Source organism: Coloeus monedula, assembly GCF_965178545.1.
Source record: "Coloeus monedula genome assembly, chromosome: 16".
Classification (NCBI taxonomy): Eukaryota; Metazoa; Chordata; class Aves; order Passeriformes; family Corvidae; genus Coloeus; species Coloeus monedula.
This window is the reverse complement of record NC_138796.1, coordinates 6,891,528-6,909,495: the sequence shown is the minus strand read 5'-3', so window position 1 is coordinate 6,909,495 and position 17,968 is coordinate 6,891,528. Positions and strand designations below refer to the sequence as shown.

The window sequence follows — 17,968 nt, the reverse complement described above, 5'->3', positions numbered from 1 at the left end:
CAGGTGAGGCCGCGGGTGCTCCCTTTGCCATCAACAAGAGCTGGAATGTGCACAACTTAATTAACAAAAGCATCATGTCTGCAGACATCTTTCACCACCCTCCTTCCCTCCAAATGATACGCCTTAGAGACAAACTGATTGATGCTGGATAAATATTCCAGTGTGATTTCTGCCTGGCTGAGCAGCGTGTACCTGGGAGCGAGGTGGGAGCGGCGAGCGCTGCAGCTGCCGGCTGATGGACCCAGTGCTGGGTGACTGCTGGCTGCAGGTACAGACAAAGCCTTTTTGTACTGGTTCTGCCACCCCTGTCTCCTCAGCCAGGCAGGGTCCAGCAGGTGATTGTCCCCCTCTATTCTGCCCTCATGAGACTCCACCTGCAGAGCTGCCTCCAGCTCTGGGGCCAGCAGCATCACAAGGATGTGGAGCTGCTGGAGCGAGTCCTGAGGAGGCCACAAAGATGCTCCAAGGGATGGAGCCCCTCTGCTCTGGAGAGAGGCTGGGAGAGCTGGGGGTGTTCACTTGGAGAAGAGAAGGCTCCAGGGAGACCTAAGAGCCCCTTCCAGGACCTAAAAGGGCTCCAGGAGAGCTGGAGAGGGACTGGGGTGATAGGACACAGGGAATGGCTTCCCAGTGCCAGAGGGCAGGGATGGATGGGATATTGGGAAGGAATTCCACCCTGAGGGTGCTGAGCCCCTGGCACAGGGTGCCCAGAGAAGCTGTGGCTGCCCCATCCCTGGAGGTGTCCAAGGCCAGGCCGGATGGGGCTTGGAGCACCCTGGGATAGTGGAAGGTGTCCCTGCCCATGGCAGGGGGTTGGAACTGGATGAGTTTTGAGATCCCTTCGAACCCAAGCCATTCTCGGATTAAAGGATGTGTTGTGTGTCTGCAGCGTCCACGGTCGGTGTGTGGTGAAGGATTCGGTGTCAGGGTTTCGGTACCTGGGAAGGGGTCGGCGTTTGGGGAAGGGAGTGCAGGGTCGATGCCGGGATTTCGCAGCCCGGCCCAGCCCCTTGTGGCGGCCCCTCCTCCCCACAGGCCGCTCCCGCCTCTGCCGCGGCTGCGCGGGCCGGGCCGGGCCGGGCCGGGCCATGTGGGCTCTGGGGGCTGTGGGGGGTGCGCGGGGTGCGGCGCTGGCGGCGGCGGCGGCGGTGACCGCGGTGGCGCTGGCGGTGTTGGCCTGGCGGCGGGCCCGGCCCGTGCGGGAGGTGCTGTTCTTCCCTTCGCGGCCCTGCTGCATCGAGGCGCTGCTGGCCGAGGCGGCCGAGCCCGGGGCGCCCGCCCGGCCCTGCCCGTGCCCGCTGCCGAGCGGCGACACCGCCCTGAGCCGCCTCGTGCGCCGCCTCCTCTCCGCCCGCCGCTCGCTCGACCTCTGCCTCTTCTGCTTCTCCTGCCCGCAGCTCGCCCGCGCCGTGCAGCTGCTGCACCGCCGCGGGGTCCGCGTCCGCCTCGTCACGGACGCGCAGTACATGGGGCTGCACGGCTCCCAGATCGGCCGCCTGCGCCACGCGGGTGAGCGCGGTGCAGCCGGGCAGCGATCGCGGCACGGGCATGGAGCCCGGCACCCGGGGTGGCCGGGGCCCACTGCGGGGCTCGGTGACCCCTGAGAAGGTGTCTGTCTCTGCAGGGATCCAGGTGCGCCACGACCAGCACAGCGGGTACATGCACCACAAGTTCGCCATCGTGGACCGGAGGATGCTCATCACAGGCTCCCTCAACTGGACCACGCAGGCCATCCAGAGCAACCGGGAGAATGTGCTGGTCGTGGAGGACGCCGAGTATGTCAAGGCTTTTCAGGATGAGTTTGAAAGGATTTGGGAAGAGTACAATCCCACCAATTACAGTTTTTTTCTCAAAGGCAATAAATGATTGAGCTGCCTTACAGGGCTAGTGGAGCATGGTAACACCCACAGAATTTATTATTATGTATAGACATCATTGTTTTGCCCATCTGGGTGTAACTTTGGTAAACATCTCCAGAGAAGTGTTCTCTGCCCTAAAATGCCACAGATCCCTTGCTGTGGGTCATTCCTGTGCTAGAGGGAATGACACAACTGCTTGGTTGTGAGGGTAACAGGCATAGAGCTGCATTCACAGGCATTAAAACTTTAGGCAGGCTCGTTGCTGAGTCCTGGTGCAGACCAGGTGTGTTCACACTGTGCTGGGCACGTGTTTCAGTGGTAAAAGGAAAGTTTTCCAGCATGGGATATGGAATGGAATTGTAGCCAATGCCAAATGGAATTGTAGCCCAAGGGCTCCTCTACACCAGTAACTAAAGGGGAGATAAAAGGGCTACAGCAGAGTTACGAGCTTCTATAGATTAAGTGCTTCAGTTACATTCCCTGTTGGCATTAATTGTTGAAAGTTTGTCAAAGGAAATTTGTGGGAAATAGCAAAAATTTTTAAGTTTTAATTGTGCATGTTTCCTTTGGTTAAAGGCTAGCAGAGCTCCAGTGTAACAGCATGAGCACAGATAGTAATGACAGCTTCTCTTCCAGCAAGGAAGTGTAGGGAAGTCTGGAAGGAAATGAGAGAAACGGTTCTTTGGGAAAAGTGTTTGTCTGGAGAGCAGACATGGCTGGAGTTGGGTCATCCACTTCAGGAGAGGTCTGGAAACCCTGGTTCTTTCAGGTGTTGGGATGCCATGCCATGGTCTGTGCCCTCTCCTGGCACACCAGGCTGGGGACAGTGAGGGGAGGGAAGCGGCATCTCCATCCCTGCAACTCAGGGTAGAACAAAGATGATGTAAACCTGAGTATTTCAAACTCTAAATAAGGTCTGTGTAATAATTGTTTTATACTAAATAGAAAGTGCCTTAATAGTTCTCCAAATTGATATTCTGTTACCAGTTTTGTTACTAGTAGTGCTGCGATTGGCACTGTTAAATAAAGCATTTTCACAGAAAACATCAATATCCTCATCTGACTTTTGCATTCCAATTCCTATAGATCCTTATTGAGATATTTATGATACATGGACATCCCCAGATTTTAGATTTGTTCAGTTCTGAGAAAGGTTGCATGGGGGAAAGAAAATTATATTGCCTCTGTGGAAGCACCTGGGGAAGGTCATTCTCCAGTAAATCCCATTCAGCAGCACTAAACTATTTAAAATGTATTATTGCTGTCAAAATGCTGCCTGTTGCATGTCCTTTGTGAAGTGAGACTAAAGGCAAACATCTCCCTTTTCAGGCTCTGACCTCTGCCCTGTTCTTCCTTCTTTTTAGAAGTAAACCTGTCACACACGGCATGCAAAGGGTGGTGCAAAAATAGTTTATTACCATATAGTTAATGTAAAGTTAGGTAATTATATTTACAAAGTAAAAATGATCAGCTACATCCAGGGGAGCCTAGCATGTCACACAAGGTTTGTAAGGAATAAATACAGTGAGAAAAAGTGACATTTCTATTACAGCGAGCAGTTGATCAGGAACGGCGGCTCTTAAAAAAGCAATGGAATAAACTGGGAGTGGAAGGGAGAAGGGAAGGAGACAGGAACTCACACACATGGAGAAACAGGAGCCTCCCACGCCCTTCCCCTTTGCAGGGGGAAAAAAATGATGTGTGAGAGACCTGAGGCTGCAGCATCCCAGCGCTGCCCGGGTCCCGCTGGCCCCGCTCTGATGCTGCTCGGCCGCGCCGCAGCTGGAGCTGAGGACTGGCTGCTGTGTCACATCATCACAGAAACGACCCTGGGAAATGACTCCTTCACCCTCAGTGCTCACAGTCCCCCATGGTTGTTCCCAGACACACGTGGCAGAGCACAGTGCCCAGATTTGACCCAGAACAAGTCCCCATCATTGGTCAGTCGGGTGAAGCTCTGCTCAGAGCCAAACCAAGGCCAAGCTGTTCTGAGGGCACTGGAGGAAGACTGACCATTAATAATACCTGAACAGCCACATCAGACACCATCCACAGCCTCGCAGAGCTTCCTTCCCTCCCCCTAAACCAAACCTCCATCCTTCCAAATGATTCTTTAAACTCTCAAGTCATCCCAAACTCCAGGGGGGTGGTCACAGGCCAAGCCAGAGCGTTCCTGCTTTCTACTTACCAGTGTCTCTAGTATTTTACATGCTTTGCACTCTCTAGGTGAGAACAGTGAGTGTTCTTGTCCTGCACATAGGGTGAAGAAAGCATGAAGAAAATAATGCTAATTGCACCCATTATTTATGAGTTCAGGGCCAGCTGGGTTAGTTCAATTGGTACCAACTTGTCAGGTTTCTCGGGTAAATCCCACACCCTGTTTCCTCAGCAGCCTCACACTGAGGTTGTTCCCAGCCTGGTGCTCCCTGTGCCTGCAGCAGTGCCTTGGAGCTCCTTGTTGTAGTTACACTACATTTGAAGTTACACAGTGAGTTACAGCTCGTGGCTGCGCTGCTGTGGGAGGGGTGTCTGTGCCGTGGGGGCTGTGGCTCCCTTGGGCAGCCCAAGAGCATCCCAAATGTGCTGCACAGCGTTGCTGGTGCCTCCCAAATCCGGGGGCTCGCTGTGCTCACTGCGACAGCCCCAGGTGGCTGTGCAAGGAGAGCTGTGGCTCAGCAGGGAGCTGTTGCTGCTCTCCGTAACAACAGGTCACAGTTTGCACATGCACAGCGTTGATGCCACTATCAAACACAAGATTATTGGGTCCTCTGACTGGAAAAAAATACCCCAAATTTATAGCAAAGTCGGTTACAGTGGTCAAACAGACTGTACACAATCTTTGGACAGGTACCTTCAAAGCTAAAGGCATAGATCAGCAGAAAAGGTTTGAAAAGATATTTGTAACAGTCCTCAAACCCCCAAAAAGCAGTTTATCAGGGCAGATGGGGTGGGTTGTACACATCACACTTTGTTGCTCCTCTCCCAACCCACACGTGGGGCCTCTGTGCTACGAGACTTAAAAATCAAACCCACAACTCAGTCACAAAAGAGAACCCTCTGCAAACTGCTGAGGAATAAATATTTACACTGCGTGCTTGGAATACTATACAGGTTTTAAATTACTTTTTTTAAAAAAAAAAAAAAGGAATAAGAAAGCTTTTTTACCTAAAAAAATGGAAAAAAATACAGAGCAAAGGCAAACCACAGCGTGTGTGTGCTTGAGTGTCCACAACAAACTGAGTATCCAAACCAGGACAAAAATGCAGAGGTCGTGTGGAAGTGCCATCAGAGTTGGTACCAAAGTGACACATTTTGCAGTGTGAGCACTTTTTCTGCAGCCCAGTTCTCTGGTACCAAAAAAAAAAGGAATTTTCTGGTTTGCAAGTCAGCACCAATTCTAAGCAATTGTATTTTTGAAGCAAATGAACACAATTTGCTTCTTTTTTTAATATGTGGGCAAAGAAAAGGTGACATTTAAAGAAGGATTCAGTCTGGCTCAGGGGAGATGGTGCAAATGGGAGGAAAATTTTACTCAGGAAAAATAAGATTACTTGGAGCCGACGAGAAGACACCTGCGGCTTCGCTGCACTTGAGTTTTCCTAAACCTCCCTTTTTGGTGCTATCAATAGTGTGGAGTGATGCAGAATGCAGCAGCTTGCCCACACACTTTCTAATTTAAATAGCCACTGATTAATCCCAAAAGGTGGACGAAGCCTGGAGCAGGAAGAAGCAGGAGGATAACTAAGGACCATTGCTATGAGTAAAAGGACTTCTCCCTTTATTCTCAAGCACTGTGCTCTGCAGGAATATTTCAGTTTGGGGCTGTTTATTGGTGATGCAGGTTCTTTCTCTTTACTGAAAGGGCAGGTAAAGTGCTGCCTTCTTGCCTTGGAGAGATGCTCAGAGTCACCACACTGAGCCCAGAACCCTCAGCAGTGGTTCAAGAACATCTGGCTGCATAAGACACCTTCCCTCCTCCTCTTCCTCTTGGTGACCCCCAGAACCCAGAGCTCCCACCCTAAAGACACCCCAAACATCGTTCCCACACACTGCCACAGAGGTTGCAGCTGATCCCAACAATGTCAAGGCCACTGCTCAGCCCTGTCTGTACAGAAGACCAAGATCCTCCATTCATTTTTCCAGAAGAGCCCAACTTCCCCATGGAAAATGTCTGCTCCTACAAGCTAGAGCATATGAACAGGATTTGCTGGGGAACCTAAGAAAGGTCAAGGTCCACATGGCAAGAAGGAGACCAGAACGTTCTGCTTGGTTGGCTAAAAAGAACAAAGTGCCATCATAAGTCTAAAGAGAAGAGGAGGAGGAGGGTGTTCTAGAGGCAGTGACATCTTGCAAGGGAAAAGCAATGACAATAAGGCCCACATGCCATCCAAAATCCATGCTGCTTCCCATGGCCTCTGCCAGGAGATCAGAGCTCACCACGGACCTGGAGCAGCCAGGGATGAACTGGTCGGAGAAGTGATCCAGGCGGGTCACAGTAGGAAGGTTCCCAGGTTCTCCAGTGCCCGGATTATGGAAGTGCTGTGGTGAGCTTGGATACAGCGACTGGCTGCACATCCACACATCCGAGGGCATGTGCTGCTGACGAGGGAAAGGCTTTGTATCCAACAGGAACAGGTGTTCTGCCCCCTGCAAGGTGCTGCCATGAGTGCCCCAGGAGGTGCCAAGCCGGACACTTGGCCACGGCAAGGCCACACAAGCTGGACGAGCTGATTCACACTGTGGTTCAATGACACCGTGTCCTGCTGAGGGTCTGGTGGCTGGAACAGAGATGCTGCTCCCAGGAGGATGAAGGTAACTCTGGCAGCTGCCATAGTCCAGCCTGGTACAACTGGGGGTGGCTTCACCAGCCCCGCAGGGCTCTGAGAGCTGCGCCTGTGCCACCCACCTGACCCAAAACCAGCAGGGAATTACTGGGGGCTGCTGGCCTCAGCCTCAGCTGAGTGCCCGAAGGAAGAGGAAGCTCTGCTCCACGTGAAGGCCACGGTATCTTCCACATCCCAGCCTGAAGCCATGTGGTCACTCAGCACCTAACCAGACTGGGAAGCCAATGTGCCGGAGTCTCCTTCAGCCCTGGTGACTGGAGAGGCAGGACTTGGGATCTTTCCAAGTGGCATCTTGAGATTTAGCCTGGGATGAAGCCCACACCTGCAAAGCAGCACAGGCTTCTGCTAAGAAGCCTCTGCTCAGCTGGCTGTTACCATCTAAGTGCTACCAGCTCCTCATCCCTTCGTTTGTATCCATTTATCAGCCTCATGGTGCTCAACTGTATGTTTTAAATACAAAAGCTATTAGGACTGAGAAGGTCTGAAGCACATACTGGTTTTGAGATTTTTATTTCAGGAAAAGATTAAAGAATTAAAATAGGAGCTGCCCTGCTGACAAGAAGAGTTGAATTCAAGAAGCTGGTAAAAAAGGAGCATTATATGCATTGAGCACTGTGCATTTTCAGTCAATATTGGCTCTACTTTCTACTCTACTTTCCTTTGACTAGGAAAAGGGAGTTTCACATGCGCACAGACCCTGGGATACACGGGATTCAATGAGAGGAAGGGAGTAACAGCAAAAAAAAAAAGAGTGCTGGGCTTGATCTAACAGAGGCAAGAAAGTGATCTTACAGCTCGGCCCCTGGAACACCAACTCCGACCACCAGCGAGACGGGAGCGAGGACGCGCCGACAGGGCCGAGTCGATGGTGCACTTCAGTAGCTGCAGCTCCCCATCCATAACCACCTGGGCAGCCACCGAAGCCCAGTGAGCTTCAGTGGCACCTACATTCAGGATACGGCACAGTCACGGGGCAGGAGAATCACTTCTTGCATCCTCCTCCAGCGAGATGTCAGTGTTGTACCTCCAGGCTGCGGACACTGGCACGGACTCACGCTCCCCAGCAGCTTCCCCCGGGCCTTCCCCCCCTTGTAGGTGCAAGTAATGCAGTCGAGATCAATGGTTAGATCAGGCTCCTGGTGTGCTCTGAGCACGGGGTCTCTAGACAGCAGTAAGAGCTCGGTCTGGCTGACACCACCCAGGCCCTGCTCGCTCTTCCCGACAGAGCTATAGCTTATTAACAGGCTACTGAGCCTTAATACTGACACTTAGTGTAATGGTTTACAGTAAAGAAAGGATTCTCCTACAAAGCGCCAAAGAGAGGGGGGGAAAAACCCCACTCCAATCCCTTCCTCTCCCTCTCAGAGTCTCTGGAGCATCTCACAAGCAGGGAAAGGAGCCAGGGAGGCGAGGGGGGGGCACCGCCACCGCGGCGCTGGGTCCCGTTGGGGCATCAGGACGAACGACAGCGAGGACATCGTAAGGAACGAGAGACAAACGGTGCTGGTGCTGTGCTGCCTCAAGCTGGGAGGTGCGCGTGGTCAAGCGGAGCGGGGAGAACTAGTCTTTCTTCAAGTCCCTGGATTCAAAAAGCTTCAGGCGTTCTTGCACAGTCAGGCCTTCCTTCAGACTCTGGGAGAGACAAAAGACAGAGAGCGTTGGGGCACGGGCGGGCGCCTGGCGTGCGGAGAGGCAGCGATGCTCAGGCAAAGGAGACGTGGCAGCGAGGAATGGGCTCCTTGGCAGAGGATTAGTGGGACATGCTGAGAGAGAACACACGGTTATGGAGGGTGGTTACTGCCTTGAGACAGGGTGAGATTGCAATGAACCAGGCAACGAACCAGAAGCAAATGAGAGGCACATCATGCTGCAAGCAGGATTAGCTGACTTGGGAATGGCCCCCGGAGCTCACAGGACACTGCTGGATGGGGCAATTCCAGCGGAGGGAGCCCTGGGCAGGCCAGCTCGGATCTGCTACGCTGAAGCCCCAGGATGCTGAGCAGGACCTGCAGGCTGGTCCCCCCCTGCCTCCTGCACAGCTGTGGGACCCATGGGGACAGTCCTGGCTCCACTCCATGCAGGATTTGCTCAAGAAACCCTCGAAAGTGGTGTGTGCTGCCAGCAACCATCACACCCCTTCTCTCACCCCACTCTGGGACTCTCCCAAACCAAAGCTGCCTCGACTGCCCACGGTTAGACAGAGGACTCCTAAATGCTGTTCAGGTCTGGCAGGCCCTGATGGCTGATCCATTTCAGATGCAGCATCCAGATTTCAAGGCACAACTCTCAGCTGGACAGCAGCCCCCTGGCATTTGGAATTGTGAAATCCATTACCTACACATGGGGACTCAGCAGCACAGCACTGAGAAGGGCAGAAACCCAGAAATAAATTGCCTGCCTCCTGCAGGACAGATTTAAACTGAAACCAGCCTGAGGGGATGCACTAGCCTAATGCCAGCCTCCCTCGTTCCTGCAGCCCCAAACCTGTGGTATGAGAGACTGAGGAGAGCAAAGCATTGGGTGGTGAGTTGTCCCTGTGGATGAGGAGGCAGAGCCACCTCCCAACCCTAAAACAGCCCCCATAGCCAGGGCTCTGCCCCTCTGTGCCCCACTGCCCGTCCCCACCCCACAGCTCTGTCTGCCAGCCCACTCCTTGGAACTTGCAAGGAATTTATGCTGCAGCTGGAACATTATTTGCTTTACAAATAGCAACAAAATGCTTTACAAATAAGACTTGGCACCTTCAAAGGCATAGACTGGAGGGATGGAAATCAGCTCCTGTGAGGAAAGTCTGAGGGAACTGGATTCAGCCTGGAGAAGAGAAGGCTCAAGGAGACCTTAGAACACCTTCCAGTGTCTAAAGGGGCTCCAAGAGAGATGGAGAGGGACTTTGGACAAGGCATGGAGTGACAGGACAAGGGGGAATGGCTTCACACTGACAGAGAGCAGGGTTAGATGGGATATTGGGAAGAAATTCTTCCCTGTGAGGGTGGGGAGGCCCTGGCACAGGGTGCCCAGAGAAGCTGTGGCTGCCCCTTCCCTGGAAGTGTCCAAGGCCAGGCTGGATGGGGCTTGGAGCAACTTGATCCAGTGGAAGGTGTCCCTGCTCATGGCAGGGGGTTGGAAACAAGAGGATTTTTAACGTCCCTTCCAACCCAACCCAACCCATTCTTTGATTCCATGATCCTACTATCAGGCAGCCACCTCCCCTTTTCCTTTCCCTTCCCCGGCCATGGTGCCAGAGGACTGTTCTATCACAGCAGCAGGTTGGACTTCTGGGCTGAGTTTTCCTTCCCATGTGTTTATCAAGGCAGGACTCCATGATAAACTTGCCCCAAGGCTGTGCAGATTCCTATGGTTACTGTATTTCTGGAAATGTTTTTCCTCCCAGAGGCCCACAAACACAGAAGAAGGCTTTGCCAGGCAGCACGGAAATGAAAGCACTAAATTGGATTGAATCTCCAAACGCCGTGTGCTCTCCTTCCAACAGGCAGCAGAGTCACCTGGGATGTGAGTCTCTGAGCACACACTTCCTAAAGGAAGTTTACTTTGGGCCTCTTTAAATGGGAGCAGCTCGTGCATTCCAGTTCTCGCATCTGATTTCTCAGTGGATGGAAGGAGACACCAGGAATCATCAGACTGTTCTGCCTGATGGCACAAATTCCAGCAAAGTCAGCCCCGGGGCAGTCCCACAACCCATTTCAGTTGCTGATGAGGAGAGCCTGATGAAGTGAGACTAATGTAGGATGATATCTGTGATAAAGGGATCTTCCTACAGACTTCCTGGGGCTCTCCAGCCATCGTGCTGGGAGCTCCCCTCTCCTAACCTGCCTCTGCAGGTGCTCCCACCTCAGTCTTTGCCATGGGCCAGGAAATTCACTATTGCTCCAATTAATGGAGATACCTGGCTCATTAGGGTCAGCCTCATTTCTCATCATCTCCCTCCTTTTGCTGGATGAGTTTGGAAGCCTTGGAGGCTCAGGGATGGAGAGCAGGAGGAGAAGGTTACTGGGCAGGGAAGACTCTTGCTCAGGCATGGATCAACCTGAAGAAGCAGCACTTGTGGATAAAGGAAATTAGGGCAGTCCAGGACATCCCCTCTGCAGCTGAGGTGGCTGAGACCATTTTCCATGCTCCAGGCTGTCATGGGACGTATACTTAAAGGCATCTCTGACTATTCCTGCACCTGGTTAACAGCAAAACAGGTGTTTTCCTACGAGACCTGGACGGTGCTGGAGTTTAGTCTGAGGCATGCAGAGTCATTCAGGCATGCACACTCAGTGTCCCAAGCTCCCAACACAGCAAACAGGAAAACGTGCCCCACCATGTCCAAATCCTCTCCGTCACGATGAGCTGTGTTGGTGAGGGTGGGAAGAACAGAAAAAAGCCATATTCCCCAGGGAAGAGGCAGAGAAACTGCGTTTCACACAGATCTTGGGTGCACCGACTTCTCCCCTTCCCTTCCCCCAGGAAAAGAATTAGCAGTGAATAAACCCGTCAGTCAGTCATTAAGAGAAGGAGGGCTCTGGTTTGGCAGGGAGGTGTGAGCAGTGCATGCAGAGGTTGGGCCGCTCTGGAGGCGGCTGCGGCGCTGGGCGGGTGCCGGTGTGTTTACCTATGTGGCAGGGAACCTGGACTCGGGTTCATTTCAGTTATCCCATGAGACCTGCTCAATAACGGACTGTTGAAGGAAAAAGCAAAATAAAACAAAAAAAAAAACAAAAACAAAAGAAGAAGCTCATAAATCCCAAGTGAATTGGCGCTGGTGCCGCCCCAGCCCCCCGACCCACAGTGATGCACTGGCACAGCCCCTGCTTCCTCTCCTCTCCTTCCTCACCAAGCAACACACATGGGGACCACACAGAAAGTGATCTGAGTTGAAGTGGTGAAGGGAAACTCAGCACTGGAGTGGCCCAGCAGGTCTGGGCTCTCTGTGTTCACCGGGTGCAGCGCACACACCCCACACTGAGGAGCTGCTGCTCACAGAGCTCCGAGTGTTTCCCCACATGGGCAGCGAGCTCGAAGCATTCTGCCTGCCCTGCAAGGGCCCAACCACTTCAAACATCAGCATGAGACACCAGGTGAGAGGCAAAGCAGGTTTGCTCATGCTGAGCTTCCTTCCAACTGCCCTGTGTTTAATGCTGACTCCTGATCAACAATATCTGCCCTTCCTTATCCCTGTGGTCACACGTGATGTAACTGGCTGCCAAGCAGAGCTTGGCACAGCATCACTGGGCTTTGGGATCAACAGCAAGCACAGAAGGACCACAGAAGGACCACAGAAGCACAGGGCCATCTGCACCATGTTAACACACATGCAAAGTGTGTGTTAAATATGCCCAGGACTCAGGCACTGCTGATACACATGAAGACAAAAATCTTGCAGTGATGAACATTAAAACTAGAATGATGTGCACATTTCCACCTAAATTTCAGCTGAAAAGAGGGAGCAGATACTGGGATAGTCCTCCTGTGAAAGACCAAAGAACAGGGTAAACTTCAGCCTTTTTTCCAACCAGGGAGCAGCTTCATGCCTCCATCTGAGCAGGGTCAGAGTGAGGGAGTGGGCCCTGCCTGGCTGCACAGTCTGTCCTTTTGCAGTAAAAAGCCATCCAGGCTAGCACTAGTGGCTGGGAAATTCTTAGTTTTCTTCCCCTGCCCACTTCTTCCCACTTGGGATCCCCACCGAAGAGAAATGCTGGGCATTCCTCATTCCCATCCCACGGGGCAGGACATCTGAGCTCACCTTTGACCTGATATTCCTTAGTTGCCGGCTAACACTGGATCTGTCTTTCTTCAAGAAATCAGGGTTGCTTTTTGATTTCATAATATCTGGGAAGAAGCAAAAGAAGTGGGATTAGCCTGGTGCCCACTGCCTTCCTGCAAGGACAGGGCTGGGGCTCTGCCCTCCCAGCCCAGGAAAGTGCCCCGATGAGCCCGACTCTTAGTGCTGCCCTAAGGGCAGAGAGGGCTTTTGGGCATCCCTGCATCACAAGGTTTTCCTGATGCAAAATGCCAGAAGGCTTTCAAAACCCATCAGCTTTGGGTTGGAAGGCCAAGTCCTACACTCAGACCCATTACTGCATAAGGGTTTGTACTCCAGGATTCCCTGTTAGCTCAGGACACCCAGGACTGCTTAGAGCTGCTGGAGGAGGACTGACCATATCCCGATACAGTGGTGTTCACAGGGGATTTCTCTCCCTGAGCTTCTGTGGCTGCTTTCAGCTGCTCTTTCAACCTGCTGATATCACAGTCTGCCTTGGCCTTCACGATGCTCAGCTCCGTGTAGATGTCTTTGTACTTGTCGCTGGCGTATTTCTTATCCTGGCAAGGGAACAAGAACAACCCGATGGAGCCAGACAGACAGCTGGAGCCGAGGGGTTTGTGGATGCACTGAAGAGGAGCTTGGCAAATGCCGGCGGAAGAAGAGCCGGCAGCAGGAGAAAGGCTTGGCCAGGGCAACACACACCCTCGGAGCTGCTTCCAACAGCGATATGGGACTGCGGGAACGGAGACAGGCGGAGTGCTGAGAGCCAAGGGCGAGCACACAGTGCTGCCCGTGCGTGCAGCCCCTCGGCTACAGGGCTGTTTGTGGCTTTTCGTTTTAGCCAAGACACAGAATTCAAGCAGAATTCCCAGAAATGGCCTTGGCTCGTCCAGAGCAAACCAGTTCCACTGCTGTGAGGCTGGGCAGATCTCTAACACTGATTGTTTGTGCCATTTAAATCTGATCTGATGTGACAGAAAATGGGGAAATCACACTGAAAGGAATGTTTTCCCACACTGTGTCCTTTGTGGGGTAAGTCTTAAATTGATACATGGAGTGTTTTACTGATGACACCAAAATGGGTATTGAATTACATTCAGGGGAAAAATTAAATATGGTTTCAAATCTGGGTGTAAATGGGCTGAAATCTAAGCACAGACACTCAGGAGCAGAGCACAGTAAGAGGATTTGCAGAACCACCCCTGGCATTACCCTTAGTGCTGTCTGCAGCTCGTCTTTGAGGGAGCTGATCTCCTGCTTCAGGTACTGGATTTCGGATTCTTTGACCCTGAGCAGGACCTGTGGGAAAAAAACGAGCATCTTTGCACCTGAGCAGACACAGTGTGACACCTGCTGTACCCAGTGACAATCAAGCCAAGGGCTAGAGACTCAGCCCCATGCCAGCACCACAAAGTCTCTGGTCCACCCGTCTTCTGCTTCTCACAGGAAAACTCGTCCTGAATCTCTTGGGAACTTGCCCAAGCTTGCAGTGCTGATGCGCTCCCTGCACACCCCAGTTTCTGTCCCTGCTGCTCTGCATGGATTGGATCCTGGGGACAAGCAGGGACTGCAGAAGGAAGAGTTGAGTGTCTGGCTCGACATGGTGAGAAGGGAAGATTAGGACCCCAGAATCTCCTGGCCTCACGCAGCCCATGATGACAGCGCTGACCAGCCATGAGAGCTGACTGGGGGACAGATGGCTGTGACACCTCCCAGCTGTGACACACTCCTGGGGTACACAGCACTTGTGCCCACCCACATGCCCCTCTGCAGAACTCACCTCCAGCTCGTAGGCATCCTTGCCCTGCGTGAGAGGCGACCCAGCAGCCTCTCCCCCGCCCTCCCCGGTCAGCAGGGTCCGCAATCGCGTGATCTCCGCAGCCAGGCGGTTATTCAGCTCCTGGGAAGAGGGGGAGAGCCGTTGTGGGAAGGGGGAGCACGGCCACAGCTCAGCACGGAGCCCACTGTCACCTGGGCAGGGACCCTCACCTGGTTGTGGGCGTTGAGCTCCTGGTTCTCCCGCTGGCACTGGCGGAGGGCCTGCCTCTCAGCCTCCAGCGCCTGCGCCAGGTGGGCATTCTCCAAACACTTCTGGGAATACTGCTCCGAAAGCACCTCCAGCTCCCGCTGCACCGACTGCAGCTCCTCCCTGCGGAACACACACCGGGGTACTGCCCTCTCCACACACAACCCCCCCCCCCCCATGCCCATCCTTCCTTCAGCATCTCAGGATAACCCAACAGGGAGCTAAGGATGAGGACTGCATATTCCTTTTGGGGAAAAACTCAAGCCCAGAGCAAGTCAACTCTTTCCTCTCCTGGCAGAGCCAATGCTTGGGCACCAAAGGGGACAGGAGGCCATTCTCTCAGAGGTTAAGTAGCAGAACTTTCTCAGGTTTCCAAAAACTGAGCTGAGATCTCTCAAAATCTACCTATGAGAAATTCTTCCCTGTGAGGGTGGTGAGGCTTTGGCACAGGTTTCACAGGGAAGCTGTGGCTGCTCCATCCCTGGAAGTGTCCAGGGCCACGTTGGACAGGACTTGGGGCAACCTGGGATAGTGGAAGGTGCCCCTGCCCATGGCAGGGGGCTGGAATGAGGTGAGCTTTAAGGTCCCTTCCAGCCAAACCATTCCAGGATTCTAAGTTTGCTCTGGGCACTCGGGACCAGGTGTATTTGCACACCTCCCCATAGAGATGTATCAAGGTTGATAAAGCTGACAGGCAGCTCTGCTCAGTTCCCACAGGAGGACATGGAAAAAGCTCAGTGCTTCCTCCTCGCCTTTTGAGCAACCCCGTTGATGCAGCTGCATGAAAGGCAGTACTGGCTGCACATCTGCTACTTCTGGGGACCAAAAAGCAGCTATTTTGGGTAATGTGGGGACATTGACCTGGAGCCTGAAAGATTATGGGCAACCAGGAGGCTCTGATGGATGCAGCTGGGTCGGGACCAAGGGAAAAGGCCCCTGCAACAACAGGTTTGCCCCAAACTCAACGCCAAAATCAAATGGGAGAGAGGGGTCTCCCACACATGATCTCCCTGCAAAATGGCAGGAGACAGAGAATGGTAATGGTCTTACAGGTACTGCCTTCGGAGGGCCTCGATGTCGGCGTTGACGCTGCTGATCTGGGAGCGCTGGGACTTCTCCAGCTCCCGCTCCAGCTCCTCCCTGTGCGCGTTCTTCATGGCTTCGATGGCTGTGAGGGGCAGCACAGTGTTAGCACCCAGCATGCTCCACCCATGGGTGGTTCTTTTGAGTTTTTGTTCATTTCTTAAAGGAACAAAACCGAAGTCATCCCTGCAAACCTCACACTGCTTCACAGCCCCTTCAGTCTGTGCCCCAGCTGCAAAGGGGCTTCTGCAAATCCCACTTTTTAACAGAGTCCAAATGATTGTCCACTTCAAACATTGTTTCCTGGACTGTGAGACTCCTAAGGCAGAGCCCCTGAAGTGCAGTGTTTTAACATTTCCTGGAGCACTGAAGAATGAATTCAATGTGGAATTGACAATAATTTAACCACAGGAATGACTAATGCCTTTCTGACTTGGAATGGAAAACAAATCAAACTATGTAACACCCAAAGATAGGGGTACCAAGCCTGGAGAAAGACCAGGAGATGGGCACCAAACTTGGAGGACCAGATGGTCCTCCATCCAAAACATCTTTCCCAAAAGCCCTTTCCCATTCCCTGTGCAGCCTACCCAACCCCAATCCCATCCCTGCCCTGCTCCTCAGTGAAGCCAACGCCACCCCCACATCCCCATCACCACAGAGCTGCCCCACCACGGGGGACCCTCTGGTACCTGAGATGGTGGCAGCCGTCTCCTCTGCCAGCAGGCGATCCTTCTCCTCCCGCAGCTTCTCCAGCTCCCGCTGGTGCTGCCGCTGCAGGTCCTCGATCTTCTTCTGGTGCGTCTCCTCCATGGCTGCAAAGCCCCTCTCACATGTTGCCTGCGAAGGGAGGAGGGGAAAGGGTTGGCCCAGAAGCACAGGGCCGGTGCCACGGCAGTGGGGAGCCCACCAGGAGCCACATGCCAGCGGGCAGCTCAGCTCCCCAGGTCCAGCATGGATCTTCTGCTTCCCCAGCCATGGAGCAGGATGGACCTTGCAAAGGTCAAGGCTTGTCCTGCAGTCACTTGACCCCTGACAGCTCCAGGGAAAGGGACACACAGGAACAGACCTGGTTTAGGGGCAGACCTGGTTTAGGGGCAGACCCAGTTGGGGAATGCAAATATATGTCAAAAAAATAACCAAAAAAAAACCCTTTTGTGCACCTTCTGCACCCCTCCTGCTCTTTTAAATGCCTGGTTTTTTCAGCCTCTGGGTGGAAGGAAGATGATGTGACAGCAAGAGGACCTTAATTCCCAACCGAGTATTGCTACAAATGCTGCAGGGACGATTACTTGCTAACTGAATTACTAGGAAAGAACTCCGGCCAGGACACAGGAGCAGCAATTTGGGGAGTTGGGATTCATCAGGGGTGAGGTCCTGAATTCCTGCCTGGTCCTTCTGCCCCTGGCACAGCCCCCACTCTTGCCTTTGCAGCAGACAAATGCAAACGCCTGTTCCCATGGGGCTCAGCTGCCAGCCCAAGCACATTGGGATCCCGGATGGACACACGCCTGCAGGACACAGGCAGGACCAGCAAAGCCACAGGCAGGCCCAAGCCACGAGGGAAGAAGGGGCACACACTGGGGACAAAGTGCTGAGCCCCGTCAGGCAGCTTGGGACAAACCTGATGCCAAGCACTGCACAGGGCTTTTCCTCTTAACGACACAGGCTGGCTTTATTCCCTGATTTCAGTGGAGCTCCCCTTGATTAACACCAGTGTTTTCTGTGGAAAGTGAGAACTGTCCCCTAGGGACCTCTGGGACCCCATGGGAAATTTTAGGGGGACAAATTCACTCCACCAGTGGCAAAAGTGCTCAGGACAGTCCAACACCACTGACCCTCACTAACATACACCCCTCAGAATCACTTTGTTGGCTAATGCTCTGTTACCTACACCTAATCTTCATTTTCAATTTTCAGCTTTGGTGGTTTTTTTCCCTCCCATTTAATTTTTAATCCCAAGGCATTCTTCACTTTCCCAGCCTTGTTTGTTTGTTTGTTTTTAAACTCCTAACTCAGTGCCAGTACCTGCCTGGACTTGGCTGTGGCACAGAGCAGCCCTGCAGGATTCTTCATTACACCCAGAATCATAGAATATGCCGAGTTGGAAGGGATCCGCAAGGATCATCAAGTCCCACTCCTGAAACACCTCTAATTTTGGAATTACACTCCTCTGTGGGAGGCTGTAGATGCTCTATTTAATGTATTGTAAATGCATTGCCACAAATCCACGTGTACAAACCCATACCTCACAGAATCCCAGAATGGTTTGGGTTGGAAGGGACCTTAAAGCCCATCCTGTTCCAACCCCCTGCCATGGGCAGGGACACCTTCCACTTTCCCTGGTTGCTCCAAGCCTTGAACTTGGCCTTGAACACTTCCAGGGATC

The 17,968-nt window shown here is 52.9% G+C and overlaps 2 protein-coding genes across 3 annotated transcripts in view; one reads left to right on the top strand and one right to left on the bottom strand.

Moving 5' to 3' along the window:
* Positions 1 to 1,088: 1,088 nt before the first annotated feature.
* PLD6 (phospholipase D family member 6) lies at positions 1,089 to 1,866 on the top strand (the record flags this gene model as incomplete). Its single annotated transcript, XM_082292170.1, has 2 exons — positions 1,089 to 1,509; positions 1,625 to 1,866. 2 exons carry the CDS (start codon positions 1,089 to 1,091, stop codon positions 1,864 to 1,866), a joined length of 663 nt encoding a protein of 220 aa, XP_082148296.1.
* Positions 1,867 to 7,185: 5,319 nt separating this feature from the next.
* The window catches only part of MPRIP (myosin phosphatase Rho interacting protein), a 74,356-nt gene continuing 63,573 nt past the window's right edge, over positions 7,186 to 17,968 (bottom strand). For both annotated transcript variants that reach the window (XM_082292191.1, XM_082292190.1), the window contains 9 exons: positions 16,272 to 16,419; positions 15,547 to 15,664; positions 14,460 to 14,619; positions 14,251 to 14,370; positions 13,683 to 13,769; positions 12,865 to 13,027; positions 12,450 to 12,535; positions 11,319 to 11,384; positions 7,186 to 8,335 (listed from right to left, as the gene is read on the bottom strand). In XM_082292191.1, the coding sequence (XP_082148317.1) occupies positions 11,352 to 11,384; positions 12,450 to 12,535; positions 12,865 to 13,027; positions 13,683 to 13,769; positions 14,251 to 14,370; positions 14,460 to 14,619; positions 15,547 to 15,664; positions 16,272 to 16,419 (915 nt within the window). In that variant the 3' untranslated portion in view covers positions 7,186 to 8,335; positions 11,319 to 11,351. The remainder of the gene's footprint in view (positions 8,336 to 11,318; positions 11,385 to 12,449; positions 12,536 to 12,864; positions 13,028 to 13,682; positions 13,770 to 14,250; positions 14,371 to 14,459; positions 14,620 to 15,546; positions 15,665 to 16,271; positions 16,420 to 17,968) is intronic.